The following is a 24,160-nucleotide window of genomic DNA, read 5'->3' as shown; positions in this document are numbered from 1 at the left end:
TTGTTTAGATAATGAGAGCCACTGGACTGGTTTGTCTTTAAGCTGAAAAGGAGTGTTCCAGACCAGGACACTGTGTCATTAGTGAAAAAGAAACACAGCCTTAGAAGAAATAGCAGAGAAAGGAGGGGACCTTCATTGTGGCACTGGGCCCATAAATGAACTGTTTGTCTGGTTCCTTTTTAATATTCAGTGTATCAGGGTTTCACAGCAGGTCTCAGTTGTCCTCTGGTGCACACCTGAGCCAGGGAAGGGTTTTGCTGGAGCTGCTGTGGGTGCAGAGGGGATGGTCCATGAGACACAGGCTGGTCCTTTGCACAGGAGCTCCTTGTCCTGGAAGAGCTGTTGTCCTGCAGGGCTGGGGACATCAGCACCCTGAGTGTCTTTGCCATTCCTGTGGCACCTGGTCCATTCCCCAGCCCCAGTCAAACACACAACAAAGCTTTAAATGATCTTCCTTCCACAGGGGTGGAGAGGATGAAGGCTGTTAATTTCTTGAAAGGAGATACAAATGGTGATAGTTGATAGTGGTACAAGAGGTGTCCAACTACACATAATCAAAAACCAGATCGTTTTTGGAGAGTGTTCCAGGAAAATTCCTTCTAGGAGCCCTTTTCTCTCATAATATCCTAAATACAAGGCAAGGTTTCAGGTTTTTTGTCTCCTTTTCTTGCCTTCCTCCTTCCACCAAGCTTCTGGTTTCTATCTGATTACATTAGACTAAAGGTCAGCAGATCACAATAGATCATTTTTATTTGGTGCTTTTGCATTGACTCGCTCACAGCAATGGTCAGAGTTCTCAGAACAAATCCTGTTTGGACATAATGTTCCCTTTCATCCAGGAGCATGTCTCCAGTCCTCCCCCACACTTTTCAAGGTAAGTGTAAGGACTCAAAATGCTCCACACACACACTCAGGGTTCCTCCTGAGCTTTTGGTTTGATACCTGTGGACACTTGCTGGAAGTTAGGATTTTTTTTTCTTATTTTTTTTTTCTCTCAGGGAATTTTCTCCCATTTGTTGCCTAAGAAATGATAATGAGAGGCAAAATATACGTTAGTATACCAAATCTTTTCCTAAAGTCCAGTCATTTCAAAGTTACAATAATTTGGAGGGAAGGGGGTGTTGCATTCTCCAATTCCTGCCTTCCTTGGCAGACACCTGTCCTTTAAACCAGGACAACACTTCCAGCACAGCTGGGAATCCTGTCAGGGATCTCCCCACACTGTGCATGAGTGTGCCCTGGATCCCACTCTTTCTACAGCACAGCCACTTCTACTCTGAGTTACTGAAAAGAATTTAATTAGCTCTTAGAAATGTTGTAGTTTCATGAGAGGCATATTTGCCTTTAAGCTTTGCACATATCTTTGCAGAGGAAAAGCTTTCTCTCTAAATAACATTTATTTTAGGTTTTGAGGTGTTGCAGTTGCTTTCAGTGCATCTTTCACAGACTTGGTTTGTTTTGGCTTGGCCACAGTAGCTGGGGCACCTCCTTGTCACTTCAGCATTCCAGTTGCTATAATTGTTGATATAATTCTGAGCTTTCTCCATGGCAAAAGGATTGGATGGATTCTGTTATGTATCAAAATGAGTTGTGCATTTCACAAGTAGGATCCAAGAATTTTCTGCAGTGAATCTACTTAGGAGAAACAGCTTCCGTTCTTCCAGTAACAGAAAGGGTCTTCTCTTGCAGTTTGCTGGGACTTTGTCGGATGGTTTGGGGAAGATGATGGATAACAGGCACCAGACAGAGCGGGAATACATCCGATACCATGCGGCAACCAGTGGGGAGCACCTGGTGGCTGGAATCCATGGACTTGCACATGGTAACCCTTAGCTGTAATTTTAACTTGTTTCTCTCTTAAAAGGCATGATCAGATTGCAGAGGACAGTGGGTGTTACTGCTAGAAGCCTGGGCAGTGGAGCTGTCAGAGGCTTTATGTTTGAATTTCAGTGCTGGCAGGTCAGGGTGGGGGCACTGTTTGGTCTTCAAGTCAACAGAAACTACATTTAATAATCAGGATTTTTCACATGTAACTGCAAGTAAAAGCATTTTTAAGTTGAAATGAAAATTAATTTTTAAATTAAAATGAAAATTACAAAGAAAGTTCATCCAAAACATCCATTGTTTTGTAGAGGCATAAAATACCCACAGAAACAGGTTTTTTTTTTGAGGTCCAGACATTAAAAAAAAAAAAATTAGTATGCTTAGGTTATAGCTTTCTTATATTTGCTTTTAGTTCCAGAAACCTGAGTTTCCTTGGAATCAGTGCATCAGTTTAAAGTTACATTTCACCAGTTGAGTTATTTTGTGGGTTTTTTCAGTGTACTAGGAACTGGAGACATTTATTTGTGTAAAGGGTAGTGGACTAGTTTTAATTTGGCCAGAACTTCACATCGATTTAGTTCGTGATTTATCTGTTGAAGAAGGTTAAATCAATACAAGCCAAGTTTAAATCAAATATTTATATTTTGCATCATCTTGGCTCAGTTATTTAAATGTTAAATGTAACTGTTGCAGCCTGTGCAAAGCTGATTTGGCTTTGACTAAAAGAGGATTTTTTCCTATGCTGAGAAAAGTTCTTTTGCTTTGGTCACACAGAGACACTGGGTAGGTGTGAAATGAATCATGAAAGGTTCCTCTCACACTAATGTGCTGAACAGTCTGCCATAAATTGGTAGAAACACAGGAAATCCAAATTATCTGAATCTCTGCTGAAAAGTCCATTATAAAAGCACTTCACTGTATTGCATTATCCAGTAATTAGTGTGACTCTTCTAGTCCTAAGTCTGTGGCATTTTTAAATGCTTCCCATTCAGTTTTTTTTTAAAAAATAAAGGAACTGCTAATTACTACATTTCAACAGACAGGATTTAATCATAAACTCTAGTTACTCAAGAGGAGAGATTTAAACACTTTGTGCTTCCTGAGTTTGGCAGTTTAGATCTGCCTGGTCTGTACTTACAGAGCTCAGAGGAGCCCTGCGCTGCTGGAAGCTGGGCAGGTGAGTGCTTCAGCCTGGGCACTAGGAACTGATATTTTAATCATGGAGATGTGAAATCTCCAAAGGGTGTTCTCAGATAATGTGAACTGTTCCAAGTCTTTTGAAACCTCAGTAGGTGCTTGATTTCTCAGAGCATTGAAGTTCTCTGGAAGGGAAATGTGCACAAAAATGTCTGTCAGCAGCATCACAGTTAAAGTCACTTAAAATTACTTTAAAGACATTTAAAGTACGAGTTTAAAATAATTAACTTCATCCAGTGGAGAAATGCACACTGTTTTCTGTCTCAAATTGTACCAGCTTTTGTGGTGATGGAATTTTATCACATCCTAAGTAACCACTTAACCTGTGCAATAGATGAGGACTCTTGGTGTAAGTGCAGCTGGAAATGAACCACTATAGAAATACTTTTAAATACACGTATTTAATGATTCATTAAATATTTTTCTGTGGGATAATACGGTTTGTACATATGCATATGTATACTACATATACAAAGTATAAAGTTATTGGTTAATGTAATTGAGTTTGAAAGTTTGTGTGTTAAATTAAATGCACAATAAACCGTGTAGGCAGAGTGTGGCATTCACATTTTCTGAAAAATCACTTTGCCCAGGATTTTTCTCCTGGGAAGCTGAGAATCCTCAGAGAAAAAGGAAAACAATTCTTATCTCATTTGCTTCTCCTGTGTTTTGCTGCTTTGGAATGTGTTTGGACATTGTTTACCCACAGGTGACTGTTTCATTGAGTTGTTTTCACTCAATGGCCAATCAGGGCCAAGCTGTGTCGAGACTCTGGAAAGAGTCAGGAGTTTTCATTATTATATTTTTAGCATTCAATAAGTATCCATTCTGTATTCTTTAGTATAGTTAGTATAGCATTCTTTAATATAATAATAAATTAACCTTCTGAGAGCATGAAGTCACATTCATCATTCCTTCCTTTGTCAGGGCATCCCCCCAAATACAATAGCAGAGAGCATCAGGTGGATGAGGTTCTGGAAGTTCTAGAACCAATAATTTTGGACTTCTCTGCTGTCTTTGGCAGGTATCGTTGGAGGATTGACAAGTGTGATAACATCAACAGTGGAAGGTGTGAAAACAGAAGGAGGGGTCAGTGGTTTCATATCTGGCCTGGGCAAGGGGCTGGTGGGCACCGTCACCAAACCCGTGGCGGGAGCGCTGGACTTCGCCTCGGAAACCGCGCAGGCGCTGAGGGACACCACGACCCTGAGCGGCCCCAGGTCAGCCCCCAGCTGGGATTTCTTGTCAATAATACTCTAAAACTGTGTTTTAATGCCTGCTGCAACTTCTGAACTGATTCCCTTTCCTCAGGCAAAGCAGCGATGAGCAGAGTTAACGTGAGCTGTTACCAGCCCGTTGCGTTCCGTTTGCTTTTTGTTTAATAGATGGCATTTGTTGATACTTTAACAAGAGTGAAATTTGCCTGGAAAAGCTACAACATAAACTAGGAATTATTAACCTACACCATTAGATGAAGCAAAATTACTAGAAAGGCTAAAAATTATACTCCTACTACTGAATACGCACAGAGTTGAAATGAAGTTCTCCCTGCTCTACCTCCAGCTTCCATTTCACTGTAGAAAACAGTTATTGAAAGGTTTGAAGAGCTCTGTCATCAATATAGTGCCACTATGTTTTAATTTTTTATTCAGTGCAAAGTTCTCACTTATGAAAGGGGTTGGCTGTGTGCCCTTATGTGCATGTGCCCTTGCTCCTGTGGCTGTGAGGTGTCAGCACATCAGGACGGATGCTTTGGCTTCTTCCTGTGGTCAGTTGCTGTTGTAATGTGGGCCCAGCAAAGTCATGATGGTTTTGCTTAAAATAAATAAGTGCTTATTAGCACTGACTGTGAGTGTGGCAGAGGGAAAGGACCAATTTCTGAAAGGGCTGCTCTGAGAGAAGAGTCTTTGTGCTCTTTGTGGCCAAGAGCTTCCTTTGTATTACTGTGCCAAGAAGTCCTCTTGCATGACATGAGACCTCTGTGCTGAAGTGAAAGAAAGCACTAAGTAGGTTTTATTGTCAGAAAGCTTGGAGAAAAATGCTTGAAAAATGTTGGGGTTTTTGCTTGTTTTGTCTTCCCATTTGGCTTGTCCGTTTTCTGTATTTTATTATGCCACTCTTGGAATTCTGAAGGGTCTACATCAGGGTTTCAGTAAACAATAAATCTGATGAAGTGTGAGTGAGGTGCAGGAAGCCTGAAGAATTACCCTAGGTGAGCTTTGTTCTGAAAATGGAAGTTTGTACATGTGTGTCTTACATATTTGGGACTTACCCTGATTTGTAAAATCAAGAGGTCAAGGACTGAAATTTAGTAAGTGTATTTGCATGGACAAAATTAACTGAGAAATCAAAATGCATCCCTGGGAAAATTCAGTGTTTCACTTGTGCATGTCTTAATTTTGTGACTGTGCAGGTTGACTGATTTATGTAAAGGGGGGGGAGAAGCACACCTGTCTATGCTGGTAGCTGGAATTCTGGTTCAGCTGTGTGTCTATTGTAATTTGAAGAAACATATTCTTAAAATTCATGTTTTGACATGCTTCTGTGAGGTCCAGCCTGTACACAGTAGGTGTTATCAACAGTTGCAAACTGGACAGCAGCTGGGGGAGAGGGCAAGAAGATCCCCAGCCAGCCTGAACTTGGGCTTGTGCTTCCTTTGGGAAATATTTCTCTTTGCCTTGTTAACTGTCAGTTAAGAGGTTAAGACAGATGAGCTGAACCATGTTTTTGCTTCCCCTAGATTTTGAAATCCTGTTGTCACAGATGAGTATTGTGAAATTATTTTAGTGTCTGCACCCAGTCTGTTAAGTTTCTGACCCAACAACCTTTTACAAGATGAAAGAAAAGAAAAATGGGAAAAAAGCCCCAACCTTTCTCAGGTTACTCAGTTACTACAATTCTCCAGTCTACAAAAGTCTGATCAAAACCTTCTTTAGCTAAACAAATGTACTTGAGAATATGTAGATAGTGTTAGGGGTGTGGGGAGAGGTGGGACAAAAATGCCACCTCCATCTGTAAGCAACCTTGCATTCATGGTTTGTTTGGTGTGTGGGTTTTACGTGCCTGTATAATGAAGGAGCCAGATTGTTCTTTTGGGGGTTTAAAAAGCCCCACAGGACACGGGGTCTGTCTGTTTTCTGGGCTGCCGTGTCCCGCTATCCCCCGGCGCGTTTGTCACTGCTCAAGTATGTGTGGTTTGGAATGGCAGGAGAGCAGCGTTCCAAGGCTGAGCTGCTGGCTCTGCTTGGAGCCTGCTGGGCCATGTGGGCTCTTCCCAGCTCAGCACACAAGAGCAGCCTTCCCTGAAGGATGGGACTGGAAATGCATGGCAGGAGCTGAGCTCCAGTGGAGTGTCGGCGATGGAGATGGAGAGAGACAGGGAGACTGACCCTGTGATCAGAATCCAATTTTATTGTGGGATACAAACACTTATGTACTATTCCAGGGAGACTGGTAATGTGTACTACAGTGATTAGGCTAAGATCACATACACAAACTTATGCAAATAACAACATCTCTTGCTTGCAGAGTTTAATGGGATTTCCTTTTTCTGGCAAACCCGTTTGATTGAATCTTCTTGCAATCCAGGTCTAATTTTCAAAGTTCCCTTTGCTTTTGCCAAGGCATCCTGTTATCAAATCTCTTATGTTAACCAGGTCCAAAGTCCATCATCTGCCTGGTGTCCCCCAACATTCCAGCACCTGAGGACTGAGTTCATGAGTGTGACAAGAGCTGTTTGACCCTGTGCACGTTCCTGGTGCTGCTGCAAAGCTGACTCAGCCATTTAATTGCAAGTTGCATTTAAATAGCAGGATACGTAACTGTAAATTATAGGCCCCTTGCAATTCTCTAATTACATGGTTGAATTTTAAAAAAAGCTCTGAATTTCAGCTGCTTGACTTTAACCATTGGATCAGGTTTGAGTGGGATGAAGAATTTTAATTGAGGCTGTTGGCTTTCCTAAAAGACATAGTCTAATTCCAGCAAATCCACTTCATCAAATTCTTGAATGGAATGGAACAGTCTGCAGCATGTGTTCCTGTGATCAGACTACATGGACATGAGTGTTTTTTGTCCTCAAATGTGTTGATTTGTGTTGGAACTCCTGCAGCTGGCACATGCCCTATGTTGGGAACATGGAGCCAGAGCAGCATGGCTGAGGCACAGGTGAAGGCTTTAGACCTTAAGGGGTACTTTCAAAGGTGACTGGTTTAAATATTTTTTTAATCTGACTTTAGGCTGGACTTTTTCAAGGCTAATCTTATAAACTTATTATTTAATCATAAAGATGCTCTCTTACTTCTAAATTTAACGCAGAAGAGAGCATAAAGCAGTTGGTGAAAGTACAGCATAGATGTAATTTATAAACAGTTAATGCCTGTGATTCGATACCTTTATTGAGAGGGTTTTATGTGTTCCAAGTACTCCGGTGTCACATACAACAGTTCTGATTATTTCCATATTTTTCATATGCTGCCAAAAGTTTTAAAGCCCAGTTCAAAACAGGAAAGCTGTTATGTCTCTGGACATGCTTGGAGAGCTCTTGCCTAGAAACGTGTTTTACGTCCTGGTGCAGCACAAGTAAAGAACATTTATATTTAGACGTGTGTCTAACCTAACAAGTAGTGCAGGAAAGTGCCTTTATGGCTTTCTCTCAGGCTTCTGCCAGATCAGTGCAAGTTTAAGATTATTCTTGGACTGTTGCTGCAAGAGTTTGTGTTCCTTTCTGAGTCACAATGTGAAAATTAGAAGTAGATAACTCTGTGACCTCCCCAGTTCTGATGAATTCTGTCCACGAACCTGACTGTTATTAGTAAAGAATAGTTTGAGATTGGAAAACCATTAATGGTCAGAGAAAATTGTTATGTAAATATTTGATTCTTTTAAATGTACTTCATGTGGAAAGCAGCAACCTGTGCTAGTTGTTCTTTGCTCATCACTTAGAGTTGTGCAGTGAGGTTGCAAAGTTTGATGCAATGTCAAAAGCAGATGATTATAACTCAATTTTTTTTTGCCTTTTTGCATCCATCTCTATGTTAGCTGTGATTTGCATTGTGAGCTCAAAAGCAGCGTGGTTGAGAGCAGGAATATCAGTGACACTGAGCAATTGGAAATGGGGACCTAATGGTGTGGAGACCACCTCAGCCAACGTGCTGCCATGAGGGTCTCAGCTGAACAGATCAATGTTGTTTGAACCTTTGCACTTCTGTATGTGCTCCAGCCTTGGCCCTGACCTTGGACTTGATCTAGGTCTGACTTTACAAGTTTTCACAATAATGTCAGTCATGTAAGGGCCCTTCTGGTCAAGGGGATGTTGCTGCTATCCTGGTAAGCCCTTCCTAAGATTTTCCTAGCAGCCAGAGAGAAAGTGTATTTATCAGTCTAATCAATAAATTACTTGAGCAGTGTGATTTCCTTCATATCCTTTGCTCTTTTTCCCAGTGGGATAACAGGTCTTCCTGATAATCTGTTTTCTTTGAGCAGATTTGTCCATTCCTCTCCCTGTTGCACAGCTGTAGCCATGGGCTTTTCCTCATTGTCAGCCCAACCTCCTGTGCTCAGTGTCCAACTGGATTTTGTGGTTTACATTCTTCTTTCATTAGTGCCATGTTGTTACATGTGCCACGGTAGCAGTGCCCTGATGTTCCAAGTAAGAGCAGGTGCATTTCCATCCTTAGTTGAAAGGTGCTGCATCCAGTGAGCCATGCCCAGCTCCTGTTAAGCTGCTGCCTGGGCTGGCTTCAGTGCAGAAATCTGGGCTCAGATTCAGTTTGATGTTACTGTGTGCAGTAAGTGGTCTGGAAAAGGTGCAAGTTAATGAGGGAAGTGCATTGTGTGGTATGAATTTGGTCAGGTATGAAAGGAGAGCTGGCTGAAAACACACACTGTGGGTTCAGAACTTGCTCCCTTTCCAGTGCTACATTTCTGGAGGCCATGGGAAAGTTTCTTGGGGCACACAGACATTTGTAGTAGGTGACTAATGTTTTCCAATTCACTTAAATCCAGGACACTGTAATGTTGGCCTGGCATAGTCCATCAGAAATAGAAGCAATTATGAACCTCCTTCTGAAAAGAGCAGATAAATCCCTTGTTGGATTTACTACAGATTTATTCTGCTACTTAAATTTTGTGTGACATGAAATATTTGCTTCACAAAGTGGAATTCCTATTCTGTGTGTCCACTTCACAGTATTTAACTGTTAACTCAAATGCTGCTAGACAGGGAGAGAGTTTTATGTCTTCTGGAAATCTTTGTATTTCTAGAGCCTGCATGTTCTGTCTAACTTCTATTTCATCCAAAGCTCTAGAGCACAAAGGCTAAAAAGTAAAAGGAACATTTCTTAGTGTTTTGTGTGTTTCCTGGCATTACTGTGATTTTTAGAGCACAGCATCTCTGCTAAAGGATGCTGCTGTCTTGGTGTAGGCTGTGTAACACTTGCCTTGTGGGAAACAGTTCCAGAGAGCTGCAGATTTAATTAGTCTGCATTGGTGCCTCCTAGAACAGAATTTGAGAGTCTTTGGAAAAGAAAAAAAATCATATTCATGCATGACCATCAGCAGAACCAACTAAAAGTCATCGAAGATTGGGCCATAAAGTATTTGCAGGTCCAGTTCACAGTTCTGCCTGCTCGGAATGAGGTGGGATAAGTTGGGAGCATGTGCCCAGCAGGAAGGAACAAAGGCTTTATTCAGGCCAGCAGTGTCTGCTGCATGGACCAGGACAGCCCTGCAGGCTGTGGCCAGTGTCAGGCTCAGGCCCCAGCCCTGACAAACATCTCGTGCACATTCTGTGAGTTTTCATCATCTCTTCTGGCCCTTTTTCTAGGATTTTCACTTCATAAAAATAGCAGGAAAGTGTAGGGGGTCCCAGTTATGGGTTTCCCTGGGTCTGGATTGATGGCACTTGAGGCAGTAGTTCATGCTGGGATGAGGTGTTTATTATTTCTTATCAGTAAAACAGTCTCACAACCATGAGTTTGGCAGCTTTTCATTAGGAGGCACAAAGTGGCCAACAGTCTCTTGGTACAAGGGCTTTTAAGATTATGCAATTAAGAACTGACACATCTTCTCTCCATACAGTATGTCCAGTAATTTTGTGTCCTATTAGAATTTCTTTTTACATCATAAATACCAGGTTTTCTGAGGCTACTCCATGTGATTGAAGTGCTGGAAATGCTAAATTGTGTGGCTGTTTGCACTGATGGGTTATATTTTCAAACAAAGAGATACAGCACTGCTTTAAAACTAATACCACTTTTAAGCAGTGTTTTAAGACAGCTTAGTCAAGGTTCAGATTTATGCAGCTGTGGAAACCCAGAGCACTGGGAATATTTCTGTGTTTGCTCTGGGGTGCCCTGACCCCAGGGAGCACTGACTCTGACCCTCATTCATGGAGAAAGTTTCCTAACTCCAGATAGACTGGAACCCACAAAAGTGTGAAATAGATTATAGAGATCAGTGCAGGTGTGTCACTGGGTGAGAAATTGAGGTTTTGGGGTTTTTAGTGTGTTGTGGATGGCAGCAAGATGGAGGGCACAGGGTGTTGTCCTGGGTTTCTTCTTCATGCTTCTTCTTCCTCCTTCTCCACGGGTTTGGGTGGCATTTTGTAATTAGACAAAAAAGTCCTCATTGCTGGCTCTTTGAGATCAGTTATTAACTGAAAAGGGAAAATAATCCAAGTGTCAGTTCTTAATTAAAGAGTTTAGTCTCAAAAAACCTTGTGACAAGAAATTATTAGCCATTTTGTGCCTTCTAATGAAAAGCTGCCAAACTCACAGTAGTGAGACTGTTTTAGTAATAAAAATAATAAAAAATAATAATAATAAAAAATTAAAAATAATAAAAATAAAAACCACTTGAGTTTGAGCACAAATTACTGTCTCAAAGAGTTTAGTCTCAAAAAACCTTGTGACAAGAAATTATTAGCCATTTTGTGCCTTCTAATGAAAAGCTGCCAAACTCACAGTAGTGAGACTGTTTTACTAATAAAAATAATAATAATAAAAAAATTAAAATAATAAAAATAAAACCACTTGAGTTTGAGCACAAATTACTGTCTCAAGTACCTTCAATCCAAACCCAAAAAAACCAGCTGGGACCCCCACACGTAGCAATTACAGGCTTGCCTGACCTCAGGAGAGCTGGAGGTGCCGCTCAGGTGCAGAAGGACCGGTACCTGTCAGCAGACAGACAGACAGACAGACAGACTCTCCCCTTTGTCATCAACATCAGGTTTTGTGTTCAGTCCCAGGCCGGGGCGGTAGATGGGAGCCCAGGGCCTGCTGGGATGGGGTTTTACACTTGTGCTGTCCTTTTGCCCTTCCCCTGAACTCTTTTCATTTCAGTCATGAGCAAACAGTCAGTGCCTGAACTAACAACCCCGCAATCCTCCAAAGCACGCTCCTTACAGTACCAAACAAAGGGAGGCCCGCGTGGGCCGGCCCAGGCCAAGGAATGCAGCTTCGGGGTTCTGCTCCATAAATTTAACCAGCACGACAAAAAGGAGATAATGTGAGCCTTCGTGATGATCTGAAAGGGGGAGGTTTGTGTCCCATTGATTGCGGTCTGGCCCAGCGCCAGCCCCGAGCCTGACCGACAGTTGAACCATATCGTTAAGGCGTGTAATACAGCTCGAGTCTTGTACAGCAGCCAATGAGTACATATCCAGAGGGCAAAAGTTTATAAAGAGTCGAGGCTGTCCTGTTTAACCCTCTCACACTGCCTGTAATATACACTGCTGCCATTCACAAATAGGCACTTTGCTAGTAAAATGTAAACCTTCAACTTTCCGTACTTGTGGAAAATGTGCATGTGTGTCTGATTTCTAATGTGCAGCAGATTTATAAAGTGATCGTGGAAAAATATGTAAAACTGATCTTTTTTTTTTTTTTTTAAACCAGGAAAAAAAAAATCCAACTCGCTTTTATTTCAGCACTACTTCATCCATAGTTACTTTTTTGTTCAGAGATGTCTTCTGGGTTGTTCTGCAAACTCTTTCATACAGATGGAGCTATTTATTGCCTTGATGTCACCTCATTTAGCATGTGGCTGGTATTTTTATAGATAATTTTTTCACCTAATGTTGCTGTTAACATGTGGAATGCTCTTTATCAGTTTTGTAAGTACAGCCAGTTGATCTGAATCGTTCTTGCAACTGCAAACTTTAAAAATCAAAACAAACCTGGTGAGTAGCTTTTTGTTGGGTGAGGTTTGTGCTAGAGCTGTGCCTGTTGCAGCCCTAGTTGTAGTAACTGAGAAATATAAAAGGAGGGTTGGAAAGAGAAGAAACACCCAGTAATTAGAGTTGATTGACACAGTCCTTCATGCACAGCCAGAGTCACTGTCCTGTTGCTGGGCAGGGCCCCTGGTTTGGTTTTTTCCCCCAAGTAGATTTCCTTTCCCAGAAAGGCAGGAATACAGTGTGGAAGCATTTCTGTTAGATTGAAATATTTTACACTTGAAGTGACCATGTTTGTATTTGCCACAATTGGATATTTCTTGACCAGCATTGATGAGACCATTATAAACATGACTCCCCATCCCTGGCAGTGCTCAAGGCCAGCTTGGACTGGACTTGGAGCAACTGGGACAGTGGAATGTGTCCCTGCCCATGGCAGGGGATGGAACAGGATGAGCTTTAAGGGCCCTTTTGGCCTAAATCAGTCTGAGCTTCCATGGGCACACACATAAAAGCAGTGCTCCATCTGCTATAGGCCCTGCCTGGCAGCAGACAGTATTTAATATTTGAAACCCTCACACAGTGCCCTGAGGCTGAGCAGTGTTCTGGTCCTGGGCACTTTGGTTTCACTAAGGCATGCTCAGCTCCTGTTCTCAGACAGGTGTTTGCAGGAAATCCCTGCTGAGAGCCATATTTTACATCGAGTCAGGAGGTGAATGGGAACATTTTTCAACACATTGGTTTGACAAGAAACCTTTAAGGTGACAGCTGCTTTCATCCCTGTAATCAGTACAGGAGGAGTCTGGGGGAAATTGGAAGCTGGGATGGCAGTGTTGTGTTTTGTCAACTTCTTAAGCTTGATGTTACCAAAGTGCTTGAGAAAGTGTGAGTTTTGCTGCACAGCTGTTCCAGGCACAGGTGGGGCAAGTGCCAGGAGTTAGTTAATGCCCAGAGTGCAGCTGGTGTCAGTGCTTTGTCTGTACTGCAAGCTCATACACCTTGTCCAGATGCTGGATTTGTAATATGGATGTCACAATTAAGTCGTGTCTTAATTAATCTCTTCTCAATTCCTTTTGAACTCGGAGCCCGATGAGGTTATGTACAATTGCAAACACAGGGAATAATTCTTAATTTTGTTTTTATCTGGTGTACAAAAGAAAAGGCAAGGGGGAGAAAAGCTCTGTCTCCAAGAAACTGGCAGGAACAAGTTCCATGATAAACAGTTGCTCCTTGAGCATGCTGTACTCTCCTAAAGGCATGTCGGGTCAGCTAAAGGTCTGCAGCATCTGAGCTGGGAGATCCCTCCAAAGAGGAGGGATTTAACTGTAAGTGGGAGGTTTTAACCCTAGGCACCATTTATTTGCATGTTTCTGCCTGAAACTAGCATTTGGGGAACACGTTTAACAAGCACAATATATTCCATGCGTTTGCTGGAATAAACGGCGCATATGAGCTTCCTCAGATGTGCAGTCAGCAGGGAGCTGTCTGGCCCGTGATTTTACACATTCTTGCATCTAACTGAGATGTTCTGATGCCAAATCCAGCACTCAACTGACTGCACCATGTGTGCATTTTAACACACCTTAACAGCATCTGTGCTGGGACCAGCCAGTGAATCCTGTACCTGTTGTTGATTCCCCGACTTCTGGGCCTCAGGCTGGGCCCTCCCAGGGGGCTCCTCTGTTTGGGGAGACCCTCCTGGAGCAATCTTGTGTCAGGAAAGAGAGACCCACTGGATTCTTTTGGTCTTCAGGTTCTTGTTTATTATTATTTTATCTAAAGTTTTGCACGCTGTTCACACCAGGCTCAGCGTGCTGGAAAAGCACCACAAAAATGGCCACAATCTCTTGGTCCAAGGGCTTTTCAGACTAAACTGTCCAATTAAGAGCTGACACCTACATTATTTTCCCTTTTAACCCAGTAACTGATCCCAAAGAGCTGCAATGCAGACTCTTCTGCCCAATTACAAAATGCCACCCAAACCCATGGAGAAGAAACCCAGGACAACACCCTGTGCCCTCCATCTTGCTGCCATCCACAACACACTAAAAATCCCAAAACCTCAATTTCTCACCCAGTGACACACCTACACTACTCTCTATAATCTACTTCACACTTTTATGGGTTCCAGTCTGTCTTGATGTTTAGGAAACTTTCTCCATGAATGAGGATCAGAGTCAGTGCTGCCCTGGGGGTCAGGGCAGCCCAGAGCAGACACAGAAATATTCCCAATATTCTGGGTTTCCACATCATCCTGTGGCAGAGCTTTGCTGGATCTCTGGGATCAGTGACCTGCACCCCAAAGTGCAGCACAGGATGGGAGGCAACTGCACTGACCCCTTGAAAGAGAGCAGCAGTAGAATCACCAGGGAACAGGGAATCTGGATTGCCACATGTTTTCCTGAAATTAGGCCCGAGGCATTAAATGTTCTCAGGCGCTGAGAACTGGCACATCAAAAACCTGCTGTCTCTCCCCTTCTGTTCAGTGAATTCAGGGAATATTCCTGCTCATCACATGGCTTCAGCACATGAAACAAAGTTAAGTGCATCAGTGAGGAAAGAATTGTGGGAACAGTGGATTTTCAGTGCTGTGCAGAGGTGCAGTGTGCACTACAGACCCCATTACCAATGGCACACGTTTGTTTTCGTTTGTTCTCCATGTGTTCTCAAGCTATGGCTCCAGCACTGAGTTTGTCTCTGTGATGGCTGAGTTTTCAGCTCTATTTTTAAGGCATACACTGTTCAGCATTTAATTGGTTCTGGCACTCCCAAGTGTGCTTTGCACAGTGTCCTCGCATCGTGTCTGTGGCACAAGCACTGTCCTCGTTCTGCATTCCATGGAACTCATGTGCATGGTCTGGAACTCAAACAAGTGTACCAGGTATGAGTTGTGGATTTTATAGTAGAAGATAAAGGTTATTCCTCCCTTAATTTACCAGATCATGTCACTTTTAATATCTGGAATGCACTGAAGCCTCCTCAGACAAAGCACTCCCTGTATTTAGGGAGCAGACTTTTTTCAGAGCCAGTAATAGTTTGGTTTTATTATTTCTTGAAAATACCAGCAGCTTTTGAGTTGTGTCTTACATTACCTGCCATTTTCCTTTGTTTGAATTAGGATTGTTTTATAATGATTTCAAGGGGATAAAAATCGTTGCCAGGCTGAAAGTCATTATGCCAAGCTACACCCCAGAGCAGGCACTAAATTTTATGCAAACCTGAAAAAAAAAAAAATACTTTACAATGAAAACCCTGAATTTTATCTGTACCAGAACCAGCAAGTTACTGCTTAACTGGGCTGGGATAACGAGGTGATGAGACTGGACCTTTGCTGGTGACAGTTGCTGAAGTTTTGGCAGCAAGAACTGGGTCTGGCTAAAGGAAATGATTCCTAGAGAGTTTTGGGGGGAGCCCTGGGGCTGAAGGATCCCTTGGGAGGGAGCCCATGGCCAGGAGCAGCCCAGGGAGGGCTTGGCTGCAGCAGGTCAAGTCTGTGATGAGCCTGGTCCATGAAGGTTCCAGGTGCCAGAATTCCATCTCCTTGCACTTAGAGCTGCTGTTTGTGCTGTGTCACTACAGGACACGAAATAAAACTACATGGACACACAGCTCTGTGAGGTACAAAAGAGGAAAGTTGAATTTCTGACTCCAACATTTATAGATTTCCAAAAGTGACAGTGGATTGGAGGATGGCAGTGCTACTTTTCCAATGACACTAAACAAACCAGCAGTCCATCAAATTTCTCCTCTTCCATACAAAAATACAAAACAAGAAGTCATTTACATAAAGTGCATAAAAAAAGTTACCAAAATGTAAACATCAAAAAACTTAAAAACCAAAATAACAGTGAAGGATTTGGGGTGTGCATGCTCAGGCTGGGTTTTTGAGCAGATCTGTGGTTTCCACTGCTGTTCCCTTACCCAGATGAGAAATCCCCCAGATACACATTTTAAATGAAATCCAACCATTACTGTGTTGGTCATGGGATTTTGTTCATGTTGCTTTTTCTCAGAAGTTGCTACATTTCCTGAAGTTGTATCATGATGAATAATTATTCTGGGTGTGATACTGGGGAAACCGAAAGATGTAAATTTGTAAATAATTGCTAAATCATTTTAGAATAGGGATGGTTTGTTTTAGCAGAACACCATCTTTTGATATACAAAGTTTGAGGCCTTCTCAATTTTAGTTTTTCATATTTTTGTCAAGGTACTCAAGGTACAATTGAGGGAGACCATCAGAGATAAGTAAGAGTTGTTGTTCTCAAAACCACAGTGTATTTATGCAGCTCTGCAGGAATCACAGATCTGATCTGTGGTCTACAGACCTGATGGTGGGAACCTGGTGGGGTGGGTGCCTGAGAGGGGTGAAAATGGAGCGAAGGAGCAAGGACAGGTGATGCTGGAAAGCATGTGATGTCTCTTGGAGAGTTTTCTCAACCCAAGTTGGTCAATAATTCTCCCCACTTATATCTGAGCACTTCCTTCAGCAGGTTGGTGATGTGTTTGATTACAGAACTTCTGGTTAAAACTGGCCAGCTGAATTCCAAGGATTCTGTGAACTGCTGAGCACATGCCAAGCAGTTCATGCCATGCACTGGTTCCAGTGGGCAGAGTCGGCTGGAGTGGGAGCTCCAGTGCTCAGCTGGGAGCAGGGCAGGGCTGCAGTGTTCATCCCAGCCTCCATCCAGCAGCACCATTCCCTGCTGTGCCATTCCTGCCTTGGATTGCCTTTGTGTGCTTATTAAACAGGAATCAGCAGATCTGCTGAGTGCCTGGCTAATGGGAGCCAGATGTGGGCACTGCTGCCCGCTCTGCTTGACAAATCTGCAGCTTTGGGGATTTCACCAGGGTTGCTTCTTATTTACAGAACGTAACTTGAGACAGTAGAACAAATTTTTAGATTAAAAAAATCAAGTGGTGTGGAATGTTTTTAGCTGTGCAGACCAAACAAAGCAGTTTGCCAAGGGAGTGATGGATTAAATCCATGCAGTTTAGGCCCAGCACCAGTGGCACTGGGTTGGAGAACTGCTGGCCTTATCACCAAGAAGGGAGTGATCTGTTATCACCAGGATCAGTGTCTGAGCACTCAGTGAGCACTGAATTGTACTCTGAAGTGCTTCTTCCATTTTAAAAACAAAACCAAAACATAAAACCTTGTCTCAGAAATTGCCAAACCTTCAGAAATCCATTGTGGTGCCCTTTGTAGCACTGGTGCTTTTTCTCTGACCTGCTTTGAGCCAAACATTAGAAATTACAGAGTCTGTGGGATTAAAAGGCCCTGTTCTGTCCCACTGCCATTGGGGTAGTCTTGCTTGAAATGCTTCAGATGCCTCTTCTCAAGGAACTGAAAATATTAGAGAGGCTGGTGCATTGAATATTGCAGAATTACAGAATATTAGAGAGGCTGGTGTGTTGAATATTACAGAATATTAGAGGGGCTGGTGTGTTGAATACTGCAGAATTACAGAATATTAGAGAGGCTGGTGTATTGAATATTACAGAATTACAGAATATTAGAGGGGCTGGACATGGGACCTTCCTCCTGTCCCTGGATCAGACAGGCTGGAGTTCCTTGTGCAGGGTTTTACAAAGAATCAGGATGGGAAGGGAGAGCAGAGCACTAATCCAAAATGGTGCATTTGGCTGGGAAAGTTGTAACAGCAGTAGCCTGGAGGAGCTGTGAAATACCATGGAGCAGCCCCAGAGTGATGCTGCTGGGAAGGGACAGGGGATGAAGCAGGGCTCAGCAGCCTGTAACACAATTCTTCAGGGGCAGGGCGTTCCAGGAGCTTGAAGGAATTCAGAGTATTATTTTTTAACAAAATTCTGCTAAGGGAGGAACCGAGCCTGCAGTTCTGCAGTTCTGTGGCCAATATCAACCTCTGATGGCTGTCAGCCCACAAGTGTGTGTCCTTCTTACTGTCATTTTTAATAGACACACAGAAGGGTAAAGTATGTTAAACCCTGCTATGGGGATCCTAATTAATGAGGATTTTTCTTCTGTCTTAATTTAACTGCATGTTCCAATTGCCATAACCATAGAGTGTGCAGTCACCTGGCACTGTCCAGTGGTGAGAGCTCTCTCTAGGTTTTTGCACACTTTCTTTAGAGCAGTGAGAAGAAATGGTCAAATCAGTAAAACTGCTGATAAATACATCCCAAAACCTTCAGAGAGTATATGCTGCTTAGGTCACTTCTTCCTCCTGATTTAGCTACTTCCTTGTGGATAAAATTCTTCTGTTTTTTATTATTGCATGGTTCTGCATCTCACAGAAATGTGTGAGTAGCCACCACATCTTCCAGATCCAAGTGTTTGTGAAGACCTGGGTTTTTTGAGGGCTTTGTATTTCCCAAAGCCTCGAATTCAGTGTGCAGGCAGTGTCAGTGGAAGGAGAGGCTGCAGGAGGTGATCTCTGTGTGTCTCTGCCCGCAGGACCAAGGCAGAGCGAGTGCGGAAGCCCCGGTGCTGCAGGGGACCCCAGGGGCTCCTGCCCCGCTACCTGGAGAGCCAAGCAGAGGGACAGGAGCAGCTCTTCAAACTGACAGACAACATCCAGGATGAGTTGTGAGTACACAGCCACTTCCACAGCTGCTCTGAGCATTTCTGTTCTGTTTGCTGCCTTCGTGTCTTCTACGAATGTCTAAAACAGACACGTGTTCAGTTCTGGGCCCTCAGCACTGCAAGGACATTGAGGGGCTGGAGTGTGTTCAGGGAAGGGAATGGAGCTGGGGAAGGGTCTGGAGCACTGGGTGGGGGAGCTCAGCCTGGAGGAAAGGAGGCTCAGGGTGGACCTTCTGGCTCTCCACAGCTCCCTGACAGAAGGTGCAGCCAGTCCACAGAGCAGGGAACAGGAACAAGGGACAGGATGAGAGGAAATGGCCTGAAGTTGCAGCAGGGGAGGTTCAGGTTGGATATTGGGGTACGTTTATCCATGGAAAGTAATAAAGCCCTGGCACAGCTCCCCAGGACAGTGGTGCAGTCACCATGCCAGGAGGGGTTTAAAAGCCATGTGGATGTGGCACTTGGGTCAGTGCTGGCCTGGGCAGTGCTGGGGGAACAGTTGGATTTGGTGGTCTCAGAGGGTTTTCCAACCCAGATTATTCTGGGATTCTTCAGGGGGACTATCAGTTTCTTGGATTGGGGTCTAAATGCAGAATTCATCACTTGCCTGATCTCCACCATGGTTACTGATCAGCTGTGTCAGGGGAGGGATGAGATGCTGTGTCTGTCACCCACCAGAGCATCTCCCAGGGCACAGGGTCGGAACTGCTGATGGTGGAGCTGGCAGAGGGAGGGACAGGTTCAGTAGGGTCACTTGGTGTCACCAGTGTCACTGGGCAGGTTCCTTGTGCCACCCCAGGTTCTGCCTCAGGAAGAGATTGCAATCTGCCACTTGCTGTCACCCTGGGAGTTCACATTTGGGGTGTCCTGTTTCCATCTCCTTTCAGGATCTTTGTGCCTATTCAGGATGGCTCTTAGGCAGGGAGACTGGAAAGAGCAATTTGTGACTAAAAGCAATCTCTGGTGTAGCCCATAGCAGTGGCCTTTGTCACCAAGTCACACTGTTCATTCACTGTGACTCTGGCTATTAGAAACATCATTCAGCAGGAACACAGTGTTTCTTGTCATGGAAAATAAATACAAAATTATGCCTCTGACTTTTATCCTAGTATCATAATCAGAAACACATTTGAAGACCTGATTATTTGCATATTTTCCTTCAGAGTTAAATCCATAAAAGGGGGTTTAATACCTTGCTCTACTGTTCTAACTAAATGTTTCCACATTTTTTTCCAGTTAGGCTCGCTGTTTCACTTCTGGAAAATATTGTGTAATTACTTCCTGATGTTGTTAAGAACCCCACAAATTCTCCAGAGATCTGGTTGCTTCTACTTTGTTCTACTGGATCATGTTTCATTTAATTTTTCATTTTATTAATTTGAGATATTTTTAATAGTGTAGATGTATGGGTTTAAAAGAAAAAAAGTTGTATCTTGCAGTAATATCTGAAAAGGTTAAAAATACCAGTTTTAAGAACTTAACACTGAGAAAAAAGAAACAGCTGGCAAGAGCAAAGGTAGTGGTGCATGACTCAAACTTAGAACAAAATGTAGAGCCTGAACTACAAATTAGCTAATGTTTCTGGGCTTCTCCATTAACTCACTGACCTCTGTTTCCATTCCTCAGAATATATACATGCCACCAGTAAAAGTCTTTTAAGGAGAAGTTCATGCATCATGTGCTGCTCCCACAGAGCAAATGCAACCCCTGGCCAGTGCCCAGGGGCATCCCCTGGGCTTGGGAGCAGCTCTCAGTGCCCCATCTGTCCCCTGGGTGTCCTGGTGGCCCTGGTGGCATCCTGACCACTTGGATCTGGTGCCTCCCTCAAACACTCGTGTTTGATGTGCTTGTCCAGGGCACCAGGCTGTTCTTCTGCAGCTGTACTGCTGCTCTGGGTTTAAATTAAGTTTTCTGTGACACTTCATAAAAAATGTCACTCTCCATCCTATTTAACTAATTTCAAAGGCAGAACTTTACCCTGAAGTGTTTGAACTCCAGTGGAAAACTGCAGGGCAGGTGCTGATTTCTGGAGCTCTGTTCATGTTGTCTTTCACCTGGCTTCCTCTAAGCCAAACTCCACTTTTCTCCCAGTTTGTTTTACTTAAAGGAACACAGTTTTTTCTCTTCCTGGAGCTTCATCCAAGGTTAGAGCTGGGCAGAGCATGTTCCAGGCCCTTTTCAATGAGGCTGTGTCCTCCCCAGCACATGACAGTGTGGGCACAGTGTGGGCTGGAGTTGGTGTGTGCTCCTTGCCCAGTGTGAGGGGAGTGAGGCCAGGCACTCAGCACAGAGGGAAAGGGAAAGGCAAGTTCAGTGCAGAGCAGTGTCTTTGAGAGGACTGGGAATACAGAATTACTGGAGTTATCCTTTTATACCACAAAAAGAAACTATGGCCTGACCTCTTGCCATAGTTTTGGCTATTAACATATCTTTTATAGCTCTGGGTTTATTTAACTACAGATCAGAGTAGCTTGTGTGTGCAGTGATATTTAACTGGGAGAGCCAAGGGTGCATTTGGAGATTTGGGAACTCTTGTGTTTATCAGAAACACTGAGTTAGTGACAAAGGTCACAGATTCCTAAGCCAGTGGAGGGTTCTGCAGGATGTGAGGACAGCAGGCAGGTTTGGATGAGCAGTGGCTCAGGGGGCAGCAATTGGGAGCCTGCCTGACAGCAGCAGAATCCTCCTTTACAGATGCTTGTCAACCCTGGGGGCTGCTGGCAGAGCTTTTTTACTCTGTTTAGCACTGCTCTATTGCTCTGCTCAGCTATGATTCCACATTCATGTTGCTGAATTTTTCAGCTTTTTTAAAGCCCCACTAATGAGGTTCATTTCAGTAGTAAATCAGAAGTGGGGGAGAAGCATTTGTGTGTTCAACTTCCATTTCACTTTTGCACCTTACAATTACTCTTTTCAGCCATCGTAACTCTCAATATTCCTAACTCACTCTTCTCTCCCTCTTCCTATTCATCACTCAGCCTAATCTCCCTGGGGAAACCTGCTTGCTGCTTAACCTCTCACCCCTTGTTAAACAGCTAATTTCTCTTTTCTGCTACTGATCCTGGCAGCAGGTTCAACTTGATTTTGGTTTTGAAGGCAGGGAGGTGTGGGGAGCAGAGAAGCACAGGAGAATTACAGGACAGCTCTTGTCATAAATGTCTGCAAACCCTTCACGTACCAGCTCTGGAACTGAAGTGAGTTACAATTAAGCTTCAGCATTAGGACTTGGAGTGCTCCAGAGCATGGAAATTATTGTTCCTAAGTCCTTGTCAAAGGACATTTTTATGTGTACCTGTAATGCCCAAAGCTGGTGGCCAGGCAGGCAGCACCAATATTTGATTTACAGCATTTACAGCATTTGATTTACAGCATTTACAGCAATTTGATTTGCTGAAGTTAGTTACCATTAAGTTTCAGCATTAGGACTTGCAGTGCTCCAGAGCATGGAAATTACTGTTCCTAAAAGACATTTTTATGTGTACCTGTAATGCCCAAAGCTGGTGGCCAGACAGTCAGCAGTGATATTTGATTTACAGCATGATCTTTTTATAAATAGGTGAGAGCGTCCTTCATTAGCTCCATAGCCAAACAATTTAAATTAAATACAGAGGAATTGTACATGTGGCACTACTTAATTTTCTGATGGACTTCTGAAGGTCACAAGCAGGATAGGACACTTGTTAATTTGCTATTTTTAGCTCTAAGCTAACAATGCTCTCTCCTTTGCTGCAGCTTCATCGCCGTCGAGAACATCGACAGCTACTGCGTGCTCATCTCCTCCAAGGCCGTGTATTTCCTCAAGAGTGGAGACTTCACAGACAGGGATTGCATCTTCCTGGAGGTCAGGTATGATGACCTGTACCACTGCCTGGTGTCCAAGGACCACGGCAATGTCTACATCCAGCTCACCAAGAAGGCTGTGAACACGAGCAGCGGGCTGGCCATGCCAGGCCCCTCCCAGCAGCGGCCCATGGTGAGCACTGGCACCTTCCCCTTGGGAGCCAAGGGATTCAGGCACAGGCTTTGTTCTGTCAGCACTGGAAACAGCTGCTGCCAAGGTTTCAGTGGCTCCCTAAACTCCTGAGAAAGCTGAAGAAAGGAAAACACTAAAATAGTCCTACAGGCTGAAAAGTAACAGGAAGAAACATGTATTTACCTGTGAAATGCTTTTAACTTTTAACCACATGGGTTCTTTGCTGTCTGTTTAATCTTCTCCTACATGCAGCAGTTTTTCCTGGGAGTCTCTGATGCTGGAACAGTGTTTATGTTCTGTGCCATTACAGTAGTTGCTCAGGGGCTGTTTTACAGGCACAGTTACAAGCTCACCCCTGACCCAAGTCAGTTCACATTCCAAACAGAGCAGCCAGATAAAAGGTGGGAGGGGAGGCCAAGGAAATAACCTCAGATATGGCCCAGTGTTCCTGCTCTCACCCTCGAATATCTGTGTGTGTACCTGGTGCTCCCTCACCCTTCTTCCTTGCTCCAGCCCAAGTGCTGAGGAGGAAACTCCACTGAAACCTTTCTGTCCCTTACCTCAAATCTAAAATCTGTTCTGTTTTAGCTGACAGCAGGAGCACATTAAGAAAAATCCTCTTTCTTTCTGCAGGTGAAAGTGAAATCAGAAGCTCTGGCAGTAAAGGTGTCCCAAGAAATCAACTATGCAAAGAGCCTTTATTATGAGCAGCAGCTGATGCTGAGACTTAGTGAAAATCAAGAGCAACTCGAGCTGGACTCTTGAAAATCCATTTCCTCACTGCCAGAAGGAGCTGCAAGTGCCAGGCTGGAGCCAGGACTGGGTGACTAGAGAAGGAAAAAATAGAATTTTAGTATTTAGAGAAAAAAAAAGAGGTGGCTTTTCTTTTTTAAGCACTAGTTGTATACCAGAGGTGTAGCTGACACAGCTTTGGGTCTGGGAGAAGAAGCCCTGTATTTTGCTAACATGTATATATGTACAAGTGTCCATGTAAATACAACTGCAGAGGGTGTTGGTATAAATATGAGTCTGTTTACTGTGTAAAGAAATTAAAGGAGCTCTACTGAGTCATACTGCACTACCTGACAGAAGCCCTTCTCTCTCTCTGTCTTTTTTTTTCCTTGAGAAAACTGATTTTCACAGTACAGGAATGTAGATAAACCTTTAAAAAATAAAATCAAGAATTAATTTCAGCTTTTGGAGCACAGGTGTCCTGTGGTTTAGAGCTTTAACACCATGAATAGGGTGCATTAACACTGTGATTAGGGGGCATTGGTTGGGTTGTTTGTGGGTTTTTTGTTGGTTTTTTCTCTTAACTCACTAATACAGGTAAATACAGGAGACCTGGTCTTGCACTGAAATGTCAGCCTCTTTTTTAACAAAAAAATTGTATTTTGGTAAATAATACAGGGAGGATTCAGTT

General features: G+C 43.4%; 1 protein-coding gene across 5 annotated transcripts in view; it reads left to right on the top strand.

Annotated features, from left to right (window-relative positions):
- The window catches only part of VPS13D (vacuolar protein sorting 13 homolog D), a 101,664-nt gene extending 77,734 nt beyond the window's left edge, over positions 1 to 23,930 (top strand). For all 5 annotated transcript variants that reach the window (XM_036396094.2, XM_036396092.2, XM_036396093.2 and 2 more), the window contains 5 exons: positions 1,690 to 1,822; positions 4,046 to 4,241; positions 18,636 to 18,767; positions 22,497 to 22,737; positions 23,371 to 23,930. In XM_036396094.2, coding sequence (XP_036251987.1) covers positions 1,690 to 1,822; positions 4,046 to 4,241; positions 18,636 to 18,767; positions 22,497 to 22,737; positions 23,371 to 23,502 — 834 coding nt within the window. In that variant the 3' untranslated portion in view covers positions 23,503 to 23,930. The remainder of the gene's footprint in view (positions 1 to 1,689; positions 1,823 to 4,045; positions 4,242 to 18,635; positions 18,768 to 22,496; positions 22,738 to 23,370) is intronic.
- Positions 23,931 to 24,160: the final 230 nt, after the last annotated feature.

Source organism: Molothrus ater, chromosome 23 (genome assembly GCF_012460135.2).
Source record: "Molothrus ater isolate BHLD 08-10-18 breed brown headed cowbird chromosome 23, BPBGC_Mater_1.1, whole genome shotgun sequence".
Taxonomy (NCBI): domain Eukaryota; kingdom Metazoa; phylum Chordata; class Aves; order Passeriformes; family Icteridae; genus Molothrus; species Molothrus ater.
The sequence above is the reverse complement of the archived record's forward strand: the minus strand, read 5'-3'. Positions and strand labels throughout refer to the sequence as shown.